This window comes from Varroa destructor, unplaced genomic scaffold (genome assembly GCF_002443255.2).
Source record: "Varroa destructor unplaced genomic scaffold, Vdes_3.0 BEIS01000005.1, whole genome shotgun sequence".
NCBI classification, from domain to species: Eukaryota; Metazoa; Arthropoda; class Arachnida; order Mesostigmata; family Varroidae; genus Varroa; species Varroa destructor.
Genome location: NW_019211458.1, coordinates 1,210,274 through 1,225,247, shown reverse-complemented (window position 1 = coordinate 1,225,247; position 14,974 = coordinate 1,210,274). Strand labels below are relative to the sequence as shown.

General features: G+C 39.3%; 1 protein-coding gene across 13 annotated transcripts in view; it reads left to right on the top strand.

The window, feature by feature from the left end:
* The window catches only part of LOC111251007 (calsenilin-like), a 108,656-nt gene extending 94,775 nt beyond the window's left edge, over nt 1–13,881 (top strand). For 10 of the 13 annotated variants that reach the window (XM_086989495.1, XM_086989503.1, XM_086989496.1 and 7 more), the window contains one exon: nt 787–5,581. In XM_086989495.1, coding sequence (XP_086845621.1) covers nt 787–985 — 199 coding nt within the window. In that variant the 3' untranslated portion in view covers nt 986–5,581. Of the gene's footprint in view, nt 1–786; nt 5,582–5,609; nt 5,741–6,686 lie in introns of those variants that run through there. The other 3 variants (XM_086989507.1, XM_086989505.1, XM_086989508.1) reach the window with 3 other exon arrangements.
* The last annotated feature ends 1,093 nt before the right edge of the window (nt 13,882–14,974 follow it).

Below are 14,974 nucleotides of genomic sequence, written 5' to 3'. Positions count from 1 at the left end.
TTTAGGACGGATAATAAAATTAGGCGCAGTTGAAAAACTAACCATCGCTAATTCTACAATAACGAGAAAATTCGATCCGATGGGTACGCTCAGTTTCAAAAAATGGCCTACGGTTTATTTTTGTTTTTTTCTCGCTGTAGCAGCCAGGGCGGTAAAATATGAAAGATGCTATTATGCAACATAATCTTTCGCTAAATGCACGAGCGTGCAGTAAACTTCATAAATCATACTAAAAGTAGAAAACAATCAAAGAATAGGACTTATTAGTATCAATTTAGATGTAGATTGTTAATTATTGTTAGATTATTCTTTGAGGGTAAAAAAGAAGGGTTAGTAAGTAAAATACCCGTGACTTTATCGTGTTCAGTTTCCCCTAAAAGCAAACAGGATATTTTATTGTATAAACTCGTAGCTGTCAGCAAAATTTGAAACTGAATTACCCTAGTGACTGACGCCTTGCAAATAATAGATGGTCGAAAATCTTAACCAATATTGAAGTAATGTTTTTACTTCAGTCAAAATAGTATTGAATTATATACGCGGTATCTTGTTTTAGGAGCAACACTCCATCGCTATAAAACCCTTGTAGTTTTTGTGAAGAGTGATTTTTGTAGTTTGAAACTAAATTAGCATCATTAAAAAGGTTCTGCAAAGACCGAAACCGATAGTAGTTCAAATTTCTTGTCCAGATCTTTGTCGGGTGCGCCAAAAACGTATGCTTCATGCTATTGCCATCGTGGAAAACGGCCCTTTTTCTGTTCTCTAATTCCGATTGATTGTTTCTAGGTCTTCGTTGGTCGTTGATACTAAAGCAGAGTGTTCGTCGTTTTACCAGGTAGAAACAATTCATATCGGACCCAATCCCACAAAACACATGTCAGCGCTTTTTTTGGTGTCAGTCTGGGCTTTACTATACACTATGATGGAACCCATCTTTTCATTTGCACATTATTGCCGTATGTACCTCGCTTATTGTCCTCTATGATCAACTGCTTTGCTGGAAATATAAATAGCTCGATGTCGTTGCGTCTCGGTAAAATTTCATAAATGGAAATATAATCAAGTGAATTATTTCGACATCGAGCTTTTTGCAGCTAGCTTCTTTTGGATAATATAAAACTGGGCAGTTGTAGATGTTCAGTGGCGATGTCATGGCTACCGACGGGTCGGTCTTGCTTGCCCCTCGTCGCAATGATTATATCACCTAACCGATAACTGTTCTCCGTAATTGCGCACCTTTCACATTGACCTTTCTAAAGCCACAAACAGAACATATTTATTTATGTTCTTGGGCAACATTTATGTCTTTATTGTAATAAATTACAGAATATAGCAAATTTCGATACATCTTTCGATATATACGAGACGATATATCTTAAGCCTGAATAAAGCCATTCTAACTACCGTTACACATTTACAAGTGCTGAATTAAGCAACACCAACGCAACTAATAATTTCATTCAAGGTACGTAACATTAAAGCCACTTGACCGGGTTAGCGGTCAATACTTTTCCAACAATCAATCATCTGCAAAAAAAGAATGGAGTAAAATTATCGTCTGTTTGAGGCAAATATAAATAGAAGTGTTTATTAGTGAAAAATCATTGGTGTTCATTGCCGTTTTGTGATTTTGCGCTTACCAAACTGATGATTCGATCAATCTGTAGGTTCTATTCGAGTTGTTGCAGCGTTCCCCTCCCTTCTCATTTCAATGACGTTACTCTAATTTGTAATTTTTGACTGGATATTCTGCCAGCTAGTACGATAAGCCAATATGCTGCATGCTGTCCTAAGTAGATTTTAACTCCGTGCGGTCACGTGCTGGGCGCATGTACAGCCAGCTGGCTAGCCTTGTCGCGTCGCTCGCTACTCATATTATCGTAAACAAGACTCGCAGGGGTTCGCTGTTTGCACATTTTTCAGGCTGATCTCTACGCATCGTCTTCCAGCGTTAAGCTTCCAGGGCTCGCTATAAGGCGTATCGTTATCATCGGAGAACATTAGACTAAGCTGATATTTACCGTTGGCTATGCGAAAGCTAAGCCAGCGATGACAGTCGACCGTATAATTCCGCGTACGCTGAAGAGACAAGATACTCTACAGTTCGAGCGAAGTGTCATTTTTTCGAAAAATCGAAACCGGCAGTATTTTTATCCCTAAGTAACACAACTATAGTTGTCTATATATGTATATGGTTTAGTTGTCCATCCGTTGTAGACACGCCGACCAGTACACGGTAGTCGCTAGCTAGGACTCGTTGTAGGACAGAGCGACCCGCTTTCTGTGGGTGTCTTTGCGATGATGCTAATTGGGAAGCAGGAGTCCGGGAAGGTGAGTAAAGAAGGCAACAAGAGAAAAGGTCACATTAGAGTATAACGCAGGGACGATACTTAAGCAGACCTTCCTACGACAGCGGATGTGAAGGTCGCGCTGGTAGGACCGGTATCAGCAGGAGCCACATTCATGCTCTTACGGCGATTTTATGGGTATTCTTTCTTCTCCTTTGTTTTGCGCGCTCCCCTTGCTTATCACCATCTTTTTTATGTAGCAATCGCTGAAATTGCTGTTAATGCGCTGCAATATGGAAAATTCCTTTGAGTTCACAATGAACGTACTACAGAAAACGAGGATTTAATGTCGTCTGACAATCGAGAGTAGAAACTACGCAAATAATAGCCGATGGCTATATTTTTCAGCTTACCCGTTGTATAAGTAACCGTGCAGTTCCACCACTGTTGACAAGGTTCAACACTGGGTCGGGCCACTTTGCCCTCCGGAGAGAAAATGCCCTCCGGTGTTCGTTGCCGAACGACACTACTAGCTAGCAAGGATTTCGTCACTTTAGAGAAAACGCTTATTGTTAAACGAAAAAATTGCTTTTAATTAGTGCAAGTTCAATAGCCTGCTAATATATGTACTCAGTCTGCTCGTAGTCTATAGACCTGAACATAGACTAGTTATAGTTAGGGTATAAACCCTTGGCTGTTGGCCTGTTAAAGTTGGTCTGCCCATATACTATTATTTAGCTTGAAGGAATTCACCAAGTCTTCGGCGCTTTCCATAGGGCACACATCCATATTCAAGAGAGTCTACCTCTAAAAGGTAGATCTTTGTCCATTACGTCTAACAACTACATTTTGTTATGAAAAAAGATATGGCGGTAAAAAAGTAGTCAGGTAATTGCGCATTGGAAAAAATCTATCAGTCAGCACATATTTCATTAAGAAGCCAACACTTTATTATACACAAAATAATTTTAATAATAACAATATTATATTATGTATGATGAGAGGCGTGGATGCGGAAACACTTTTTGACCTTAGAACAAAATGTTTCTTCGCTTGCAAATGTAAAGGCCCGCTTTTCTTGGTTACATAATCGAACCATCACTTGATTCAGTCACAAAAATGTATTGACCTCTTAATTGTACATAGCATTTCATAAAGTGTCTGATCGGCACCCAAACCATAGAAACTAGCTCCACGGAAAACCAGCGTTTCTTGTAACTTCACAATTTACCAAAAGAATCAATATTATCTTGTAAAGAAGAAAAAATCGGTATACTCTTTTTACTTCGTAAACTAGCCTTGAAATATTCTTCATGCGCGCGTTCCTTTCTTTTATCTAGACCTAGTCAGTCGATCTACCAGTTACCCTAAGATAGAACTGTAAAGTTATGTGTGTGCGTGAAACGAAAAAAAAACGTATGTGACTTTTTCCCCGATATCAATAGATAGCGAAAGTAATCAAAACGTTTCACTCCACGTTTCACTTCTATGCATAGTGACAAAATATAGGCTTGTCTAACAATTATTCTTTTATAAATGTATTTTAAAGTGGTCTTCACCGCACTCGATAAGATTACGGTGAAGCGTTTGTTTAGGACGAGATGCTAATTTGCAACCTGGCAAACCACTGGTAGATACTACGTTCTTTGGCGCCTACCATTTCTTAATTCTACTTCAGTGAAAGACAGATAGAAAGTTTACAAAGTGTTGCTTCTCTCAGCGGACATGCTGCGGCTTGAACTTAAGTTACAACGTTGTCACTTGGGCAAAATTATGATAACATGTTTGTATAGCAGCGAACGAGTCTTGCGAAGACATAGCACTTGACCACCTGCGAACGAGGCATCATGAAAGGGAAGCCATTAATTAGAAACCTATTACTTGTACCCAAATAAAGCCTTACTCAACTCGAAGCTTCTGTATGAAATCTAATTCGGCAATTTTTTTTGTGTGAGTTTTTCATATGACGGAAACCCGGTCGTGCGACTACGGGAAATTAAACAACGAGAACGATTATTTTTTTTTAATCAGTACTAGAAGCAAAAGCTGCCCGGTGCTTCATCGTATTGGCAAAAAGTCATCTTTAACGGGAAGTGTTGCTTTCAACGCGGGCATTACTGCCGCCGTTTTAGCGGTTGTTCAAAAACCTGTCATCATAGAGGATTATATGTGAGAAACCAATCAGGAGAAAGGACCACTTTATTTGCGGTCTTTCCTAAAAGTTCGACGTTCAGTACCGCCGTTAGGGATTCGATCAGACGTACGGCTCCAACGCCAAATAAAGCTTGGATTCGAAGATGTGTTCCTTAAATTTGGTTAGCAAATACGCTACCTCGGATACCACCAATAGTCCTTTTTTTTAATCGTTTTTTTTTTTACCAGAAAATTACGTCCAAAATTGAACCATTTCTGTATCATTTTGGTTCGTAAGCGATCACGATACTGCTACATCGTTGTGAACATGTCAAAATATCAGTGTTATTTTAAAGCCGCATACGCCTCGCCTGATCTACGTTTTACTCGCCGTTTGCTTTCTTATATGTGATACTAAAAAAAAAAATTCTGTGACTATGTTATGCCATTACACAGATTGGCTATTCCGACAGTGGCAGTTTGTGGAAACTGGATGTGATTGGCGCGAGAAACTTCTTTGAGAGCTTAAACCCAATATATAAGAGCACTCTATCTAAAATTCTACCAGCTTACTATCCGGACGGGTCCATTTTCGATAATGAGAATGCCAGCCGCTCTAGAACAAGTCACTAGTTGAATCTATATTGTTTTATACATAACAGACGCGTTCATACGTTATATGGATATATATACGTATATATGGATATATATATATATATATATATATATATATATATATATATATATATATACGTTATATGCAACATTATGCGAGCGACCATCACAGACCCATTTACTTACGGGTCACGGATAAATGTTGCCGGTGAGTTGAGTTCACGCAGTAGCTAAAAGAACGATGAAACATCTAACCCGTAAATTGTAAGATTCGAATTTCAAGGAAAAACTAAGGCATCTGAAGATTCGAACGTTCCGAAGAAGTGATACGAAGCCATTATATAACATTACTAACTAAAAATCAGCGCCATGAAAATGTTTACATTTTTAAAAATGAGGCTTGCTCCAACCGGAGTTGTGCAGAAATCTGGGCAAAATAAGTAAAAAATTTGTAAACATCTCGTATATATTCGTAGTTATACACTCAAGTCTTGTATCATGGATCGCACTGCCAGCAAGGCTATTTTAACCGCAGTTTTATAATCGTAACCTAACAGATTGTTTTTTTTTTAGCTGCTGCTAATTGTACCTGCTTGTAATCACACAAATGAGCAAAGCTTCCAATTGTTCATCAAGAGGCTTCATGCGCACCGTGCGCATCCATAAGGCAATAAATATTTCAATTTTGGAGGACTTCAAGGCTACTTAACATTGTTATTTTTGTCAAATACACAAAAGGCCTGCGACGATAAGGACACGCAGTTAGTCAACAAGAACTTAGAAGGAGCAGAGTAAAATAGGCCGAGGAAGGTGCTTTGCCCTCATCTGAAACAATCAATGAGAAATAGCTAGATTTTGTTCTGACAACAGTTAACGTTCCCTTTTGGTCAAACTGAATGCGACCCGATTCACAGTAGCAGTTAAGTGAGGATCGAAGATGGACAAAGCTGTGCTAAATAAGGCTCAAAAAAAAAACGATGAGTTAATTCGGAATCTCGTTTCCCTATCCATTATAAATAATCTTTTTCCGATGAAACATTGGCAGTTAAATTGCTACATTAAATTTACAATCCTTTCTAAAAAAGACAAGAAATAACGCCGGAATAATTCTCTTATCATAAGGTTCGGCCTTCGACGTAGCAAAAGCTTATAGAAGATTAGCAGGAATCTCCTGTCGGGACTGAAATTGCAATCTGGTCCGTGGAATAGACACTAACAACTTTGAAATCATCGACTATAGGATGAAATCGTTTGAAATGAAAAAAAAAATGGCGTCAATCACAAGAATAGCACAAACTGATCAGTCAAACAAATTTATATTTAGAAGTACATAGAGAACCAAGTATATTTGGCTTCATTGCCGCAGTTACATATACAAGCTATCACATGACCGGAAACAAGATTTCGGCTTAAATAGAGAATCGTACCGATTACTTAATTTCGATGATGAAAGCTTTCAAAATGACTGCTAGGGACATTTTACAACCCGTGTTCGTACGCATTTGCAGGCTTCTAAACTGTTATCAGAGAGCAGTAGATAAGTGCCTCAAACGACTGAACAAACTTGTACGTAGCTCGTTTGTATATATAACAGTTTATGCGTATTGATCCCACTTCGTTTCGTTCCTTGTCTTCGTGGATTGCTTTCAGGATGAAAGCCGCACTCGCAGTCTGTTTATGCTGGACACCGTCCTGTGACTTAATGTCCATCAGCGTTGGAAGAGATAGCGGAACAAATATCGCCAATGGCCGGATGTACTAAAAACGGAGCACAAGATACAACCAGAACCTATATCGAACCCGATTAGCTTCGGAACTCCGATAACAGCACTCCTTCTGATACTGTCAGTTCCATCTGAAGCCCGCTCGTCTGTCCCATTAATAATATTGCATTCATCGACGAGGATCTCGACTAGCTTACTATGTTCCTAAATTTGTAGTAAGGCGTTAGTGTGCCAGTGTGGAAGCGAAAAAAACAATGTATAAAACACTTACATTTCATTCAATTGGGTAATCGATTTCATGAAACGCCACGGACAAATGAAAGGTTATACAAACTATTATCATGATGGTATTGCTATCTGTGTTTTGTCGTAAACTGAATATATCTCTATTGGCAACGATACAAAATTTGTCTCGGAAAAAGCAACCTACTCAAGAGCCGGCTAAAATTATAAGCATAGATCTCAGATACACACTTGATTTTAAATTGGCCTCTAAAAATTATGTAGATTATCAAACTGCGTGACAAAATATACGCTGATTACTGAACGTTAAATATGAAATACAGCAAGACTTAGTAATTAAATAAATCTATTACTCAAAGTCAGCTGGGCAAGTAGCACTTAGCTAACCCATCTATTGTATAAATAAAACGATTTTGTCACCACCGATGCTGGTAGTTTCGTGGAAGTTGCAGTGGTGATCTGCCATCCAAATGACTTAATGAACATTGTGCGAATCGTTTATATAGAATTAACAAACACATCTACATATACAGGCTTGACCCCGCCCATGGTGCAAATCCCTATCAAATAAATACACAACGCCGTATATTGCAACCCTGAACATCTTTATCGGCGTCCCGCTACTTGCGAATCGACCGCATATCTTACGCAGGTAGGCATCGCATCGTATTGACGACATAGCAGCTTTTGCATGTTTGCCTAAATACCCTTATGGCACTCGTTCCTGAACAGGACCCATCGAATCGCACTAGTCGTAGATCGTCACTTGCGCCCACGCAATTGGCCTCCTAAAATGGCAAATAGAAAGTAGACGATATCAGTGTGCCAACCGATGCCCCTGATGATTTCTGATGTTTTTAGATCTTGCCGCGGACTCACAATTCAATTCAATGGATAGATTTCTGATTACCTGACTGATCGATCCCCTTCTCCCCTGCGTTTTGTTGGCAGTTAACAACGACCTTTAATCATTATTGATGTTGTGATTTCGTCAAGTCATTGGTAGCATATATATGCATGTACTGTCGTATATATGAATCTAAACGAACCTAGAACCGTCGGACAAATTCCGTCGACTTTCTCTACGCATGTGTTGTAGTAACTGATGATTACTATCAGTAAGGACATCCCTAAAAGCTATTCAGGTTAGGTTAGATGACATCAAATAAGGCAGCTGGCTCGATGATCAGGAAACAGATGACGGCACAGTTAGGAAAAGGACGAAGCTAAAGTGAGATCGACATGATAAGGCAGATACAGGAGTGACAGACGCAAGAGTAACTTGCACTCCGTTTAGGTCGTCACCCGCGCCTGCGGTCCCATTAGCGTCGACGCGCCAACGCACGTAAAGCTTTTAATCAATGGAACGAGTTCAGTTTTCGACTTGGCTGTTATATGGTGCATAGCTGAACAGCGCCACTCAGTCAGTCACCAGAATTGTTGTCAACGGTTTACATGTCGTTAACAAAGAGTAAATAAAGAAAGGAAATCGTCATACAACATTCGTCTAATGCAGCAAGCATTGAAACAATCTTAGAAATTCTTTCCATGTAAAAGACTTCATGGCCCGCAAGAGCCCCGGGGAAACCGAGGCATCCCTATTCAGTATCAAGCAGACGTCTTACAAACATAAGCGCAGTACAAGTGGCGCCACGTCAAACTACCCAACAAAACCAATCGCATTATGCACTACACTTATCGAACCAGGAACATGCTGAGAAGGCCAATTGATACCATGTGTATTATATCTGCCGGCTGGATTCCAAATAGGTTCCGATCATGATATGATTATTATCGAACACTGCGACGTCTGAACGCAAAGAGTGAGCAGCAGTCACATGCATAGTATCAATAAAATACATGAAACGAAAGAGCTGTATCGACAATATTAACTCAGTCGCTTAAATGACTGTACATGGTCAGATGTACAATCAGTCACTAGTCGATTCATAGTTTGTCGTTAACCGACGATCACAGAACTCGACGGTCAGCTAACGGCCGCACTGCAATAGGGAAGTAACTATAAGAGCTCAATGTAAGTAGCAATCTTACTAGTAGCTTGTATTGGGTTTAATGAGGGAATCTGGGCCGTCCGGGGGCAAACAAAGCCTTGCTAGGCTACCGTCATGTATCGCGTATCCACTGAACCACTGATATCTTCCTTCAGCTAACCGGTATGAGAGTAAAAACCGCTAGCTGAAGCTACTAATCGGTCCGAGCTATCGCTCCAATCTCAATGAATGAGCAGAAGGGAAAGGGAGTCCCTTAGGTTTCGAATGTAGAGCACTTTTTAGGTTAACCTAAATTGAAGAAAAAGGGCTCAGGGGAACGATGATCGCTATTATTATTACGACCATTGTTTGTAATACACTCTCGGGCAGACATTTGTTGCACAATTAGAACATGCGAACAGGAGAAATGTACACAGATCAAAACAACTACGTTGGCAATAGGAAGACAGCTAGTCCGTGATCTATCACAAAAAAAAAGAAAAAAAAAAAACAAAAAAAAGTATCGGCTATTTTATGATCTTAACTTGAGTACCGAGCACTGCGAGCCTGTGGCAATAAACAAAGCGAAAATCAGCTCTGTTCCTTTCAAGGGACCGATTCTCCACCAGCCAAGAAAGCCGACTGGCTAACAGATAATAACACATAGGAAAACTAGCAGAATAACAAGAAAATTATCAGGCCGGTTAGGCACGGCACGTTGAACCAATACAGTCCAATCCATGTGTCCGTCAATCAAGTATAAGTCTAGCACTGTTTCAAACATACTAGGAAGTGTCGATCTCCAAATGGAGAGACTCCCTATCACCGTCATTTCCCACACAAACTACAATCACAGCAAGATCGTCAGCGAGACCAACAACAAAGATTTTACAATCAATAGAAAAACAATACCAACTAGTAACGGCAAAAATAGCATATTGAAAAATAACAAACGTTCTCTGCACGCTCGCATTCACTGTAGTCTGTATGTCTATACTTATGCATCTGCTCGTTTAGAGAATGCACACAACAATACGGTGCTACACGGCGCGTTAATATTTATATCGAATTGGATTAAAATCGAAAGATCAGCATATATCATTGTATCTCCTCTCTTACACTGGCTATACAGTTCAATAGAATTACGAGCGGTCTGATAGACTATGCGTTCAGATACAACAAAAAAACAAATATTTCTTTATACGTCTTTGAGACTGGGCTGCTTGATCACCAATCTGGAAGATGATTGAATCCTAGCAGAGAACAGAAAGACACCTCAATGCATAGACGTTACTGCAAAATGCTCTGTCGCGTGTCATCAGTGCAATATTAAATTGGAAAGACTATCCGATATATTTTTATAGAACATAGAACAACAATATTTAAGTGTCCAAAGGAAATTAAGTCTCCATTATTTAACACAACATACATTTGAAGAAATCATACAATTCATTTATATTTGTACACAGAATGTAGTCAGCTACGCGTACGATGCATCCCAGACAATGGGCAAATAAATACATTTGGCGTGCGTTCTTCGACTACGTCTAAGAAAATTGGTATCGAAAATTTGAAGAAGGCAGACGTCATGAGGATCATCGCGAAGTATCGTTGCTGCTACGAATATTACCGCCACTATTCCCATACGTCACAAATGGCACACGGTAGCGTGTAGGAATTATAACGATGAAGAAGCGTATGATGACCTTAGCAATAAGTACGACATTCACTATTGGTCACTGTTCCGGTTATCAATTGACGAGCGATGAACTTGCGATGAACTGCAGCAGGAAGTGGCCAACTAATCCGCTTCCTTGAAGCTACGACCCTAAATTAAAGTCATCGTGCTATTGCTTTTATCGAATGCACTTCATTCTCTATCTCCAAAACAGCGCATAAAGAAAGAACAAGATCCGTAACTACGAAGTAGCGACTAAAAACAGTTAAAAAAAAAAAAAAAAAAAAAAGAGAAGAGAAGAGAAGAAAAAAATTTTAACGAATCCTTGCTATTGTCACAAACTTTCCATCCTAATAGAAGCATCCACCGTCAAACTAGTATAAGCTTAGAGCATCCCTAAACGCGTTGCGCACTTCAGAACCATAAGTTATCATTCAATGACCCATCGCTGAAAAACAGTTCGAAATCAGCACGCTTCCATTGACACCTTCAATAGAGCTAGCTCGTCAGATTTTACTTGGAAAGATTCTATTTGTCCGAAGAATATTCAGGAGTCATCGATATGAAGTATGATGCGTCTGCGCAGGTTGGCGCATGACAAATTCGTAGCAAATAACCCGACGAGAGGTATAGACGCAAACGAGCAATCACAAATGAGCACTTTACTCAATTGGAGGTTGGGGATAGGGAAGTAAATGTTAATTGTTAAACTACGCAGTTGACCATGAAACCATGAGCCATCTATTTCAGGAACTAGAGGTCCCAAGGCAAACATATTTTAGCGCACTATAAATGAATCTCCATTGTATATGGCCTGGTCAATGCATACCGTATTTACTACATACAGGTGGATCTATATGATATGCATATATTCTATAAAGCATTATGACCGTGGTTAATAGTATAATTATGTCGCGGAAAGACTGCCGCTTGTTCATCCATAAGCACGAGTCCACCATCAGTCGCGAAGGCTACCGTCTCCTTCACCCTCAACCTCTTTAGCCTCTTAGAATTGGCCGCGTACGTCGTTGTAGACGGCGCGCGTTCAAGATGACCGTGTCATTGGTGTTAGTACGTGACGAAAATCAGTCACAGGCAAATGCGCATTGTTACTACTGCTTTTGCTTTCGAAAGCCCCGCTCAGACTTGTAGACGTAGCAGTTTTCACAGAAAAGAAAAGCATACGATAGACGGTATCAGTATGAGTAACAATAGCCAAACCCAGGCAGGAGCAAGGCAGAATTAGTACATTTGCATGTCGTTCTGTAAGCAATACAGGGGTTATCCACGCTCGATATAGCCAACGTTACTTTCATCTTCTGTCTCATAAAACACTTTTTCATTCGCTATACAATGTAGGTAGTAACACTTAATTTGCTGAAGATTAGGACTGAGATGGATACTAGAAACAGTATCCATCTGAGTCTTAATCTTGTGTTAATCTCAGTCTCAATTGTCTACCAGAAAATCTAACCGGAAGGGGCTTGAAGGTTGAAAGGATGAAAAGATGATCGGAGAGGACGAACATGTCACACAACGAGAAAAAAGACGTTATAATACAGAGCAAAGTAACGTGAATCATAGCACGAACCTAAATCGTAAGCTGAAAAGGTACGACGGCGTAAAAAGTTATCGTGAGTGCAGTCTACTACAACTAGTACGAAGGGCGAGAAACACTTAGAGAAACTTGTCGGAAATATTATTGGTTTAGGGTTGTGAGTTCCAATCATCATACCCCGCCTCTGAATACATAAAATCTATGTATGGACGAAACGTCATAAAAGATTATTTGCTTGGTATTATATGGTAATAGTATTAATCACAATTATTGGTCATATATACACTAGTAGGTGATAATCCCAATATCACAGCTGTGCTGGTAACAATAACTTATATATAGATATTTACTGCTACCGTAAGCGTAGGCACGCACCATGGAATTCAGTTAGCATCAATATTGACCGTGTTTTTTAATGAAATATATTTGCATCTGCCCCATTAGAACCCCCTTGTCCTTCAACATCTCTGCGAATGCAGAGGTTGCCTTAACTTCGGCAACGAATGAAACATGAACGAGCAAAAACAGGACTAAAGAGTGCAAAGGAACTTACAAAGGAGAGAAACAAATTGGGTTAAGACAGTTACATATGTACGTCCGCACGTTCCGGCAGTCATCGATAAAGTATCGCCAGCACCCATACTCTGCCCAGACGCTAAAGGAAAAAGCTTTTTGATAAGATTTACCCGTGCATGTGTCAACTTATGGACACTGCAGAAATAATGAAATTGCGGCAGCTAGAACCGGCCTGCGGAACGATCGAAAAATGAATTCAATGAAGTGAATGATTCTTGGAACGGAGTGAGCTAACAGACATACTATACTTGAGCTCTACCATCGTGCACGCACACGCACTCACTCGTGCAGACATAAACAGTACGCGACACCGCATATAATACAAACGCTAGTGTAGCAAGAAACAGGAGAAGGATAACGCCAAGAATATGGCATCCATGATTTCGACAATATTGCAAGGTTACACAAATCACGATGCTAGACGAACATATTATACGAAATGAAAATACTGTTGACGATAATTCATCGATAGCAGACGAATTCGGTGAATTGGACTCCGTATCAAAAGTCAGGTGAGACCATAATCTGCCATAACTTTCCGAATAAATTGTCTTTTACGAAGAGATCCAGCATTTGGTTTGGGACACAAATGGACACGTACACAACCGTATTATACAATATACACAGGGCCTGTATCTAATAAGGACAGGTTGTTTTACAATAAACTGGTATCAGAAGGGTCCAATTCAGCCGATACCTTACACATACTGAAGATAGGTAGGACGATGATAGGTACTCGAGTAAATATACTTACTTTAACGTATACAGTCTTCGAGCCTCAAAGGATTCAGATGATAAAAATTCGTCGACAGTGAAAGAGTTTAGAAGAGATTACGGTGGAGGTACGACAATAGGGAGAAGTGAATTTAAAATAAGTAATAATAATTAAGCTTGCCAAGCTATCAGGATAAAAGGGTTACGCTTACCTTTAGTGAGAAGAAGCGGTCGAAAGGTCCCGTTCGTTCTTATTAAGCTACACTAGTAGACAATGTTACTGCTGTTATATGGATATACTATCGTGATTGCATGATTAAATTATGTTACAATAAAACCATGTACCAGTAATAAACAACTATTCATTGCTTTTTGTAGTAAGGCTATGCCAAAACTGCGAATCTAGCCAACCATTTTGGACTTGAGTGAGGCATCTGGCCTACTAAATGTTTTTTAACCATATCGATAGACACAAGGCGGAACGAAAAATTATGTATTATTTTTCTGTACAAGATCACCGTTTAGCTGATTGACGTAAAATAGAACCAGATGAAGGATGCCTGGGGTCACGTGGCTGACTTCTGAGAGTTTGGAAAGTTACTGTGAGACGCGCGTTACGCGCAGGTGTAACTGTTTTTTTTTTTTTAAGGAACTTCTGCCCATAAAAACGAAAATACTTCGTACTACTATATTCTTAAACATTTATGATTGAAGGCAGTACTACGCCCATGATTTAACTCTAAGGGTCTATGGCTAGGTCAAATTCATAACCTTATTCATTAAAAATTAAAGTTTACAAAATTAATTCAATAAACCTAATATAATAAAGCTAATATGGAGCCACTGACAATAACTAATTCTTACTTATATTTGAAGGATAAACCTGCCTCTGCCAGGACGAACTTTTGCTTTTGTTCCAGTAAAAGCAGATTTTTATTAAAAGGTAATATGAAAAGTGAAGCGCGTTGAAATTATCAGTCGAAAAATGTATAAAAAATAATAATATGTGGTGATTTGGCTAAAAGTTAACCATTCAGAAATCAGCAAAAAAAAGATGCTACCCATTTTTGTAATTCAAATTAACTTATAGGGGCATTCAAGGGTTCATTGGTGGTAAATTTTTAGGGAAAATTTAAGATGATGATAAATCGACCATGAAGCGACATCTGGCCACCAACATTTTCACTGTCAATAACCTATCCTCTGAAACGTTACTTATACATACCATCATTGAGACCAGATATCTTCCTAAGATTCTCACCTAATTCTGCATACATATGTCATTCCCTTATCAGTTTAAGCTCCTTTGGCTTTTGTTCAGTTTAAGCCTCTGTGCCCCCGCCGGCATTTAAGATTTATCGATAGATAAAAGCCAAGCTCAAAAAGAAAGAGCATAATTTGGTGTGGTCTTTTCGGCGATACGCAGCTCGAAAAATTGACAAGTTCTAATATCT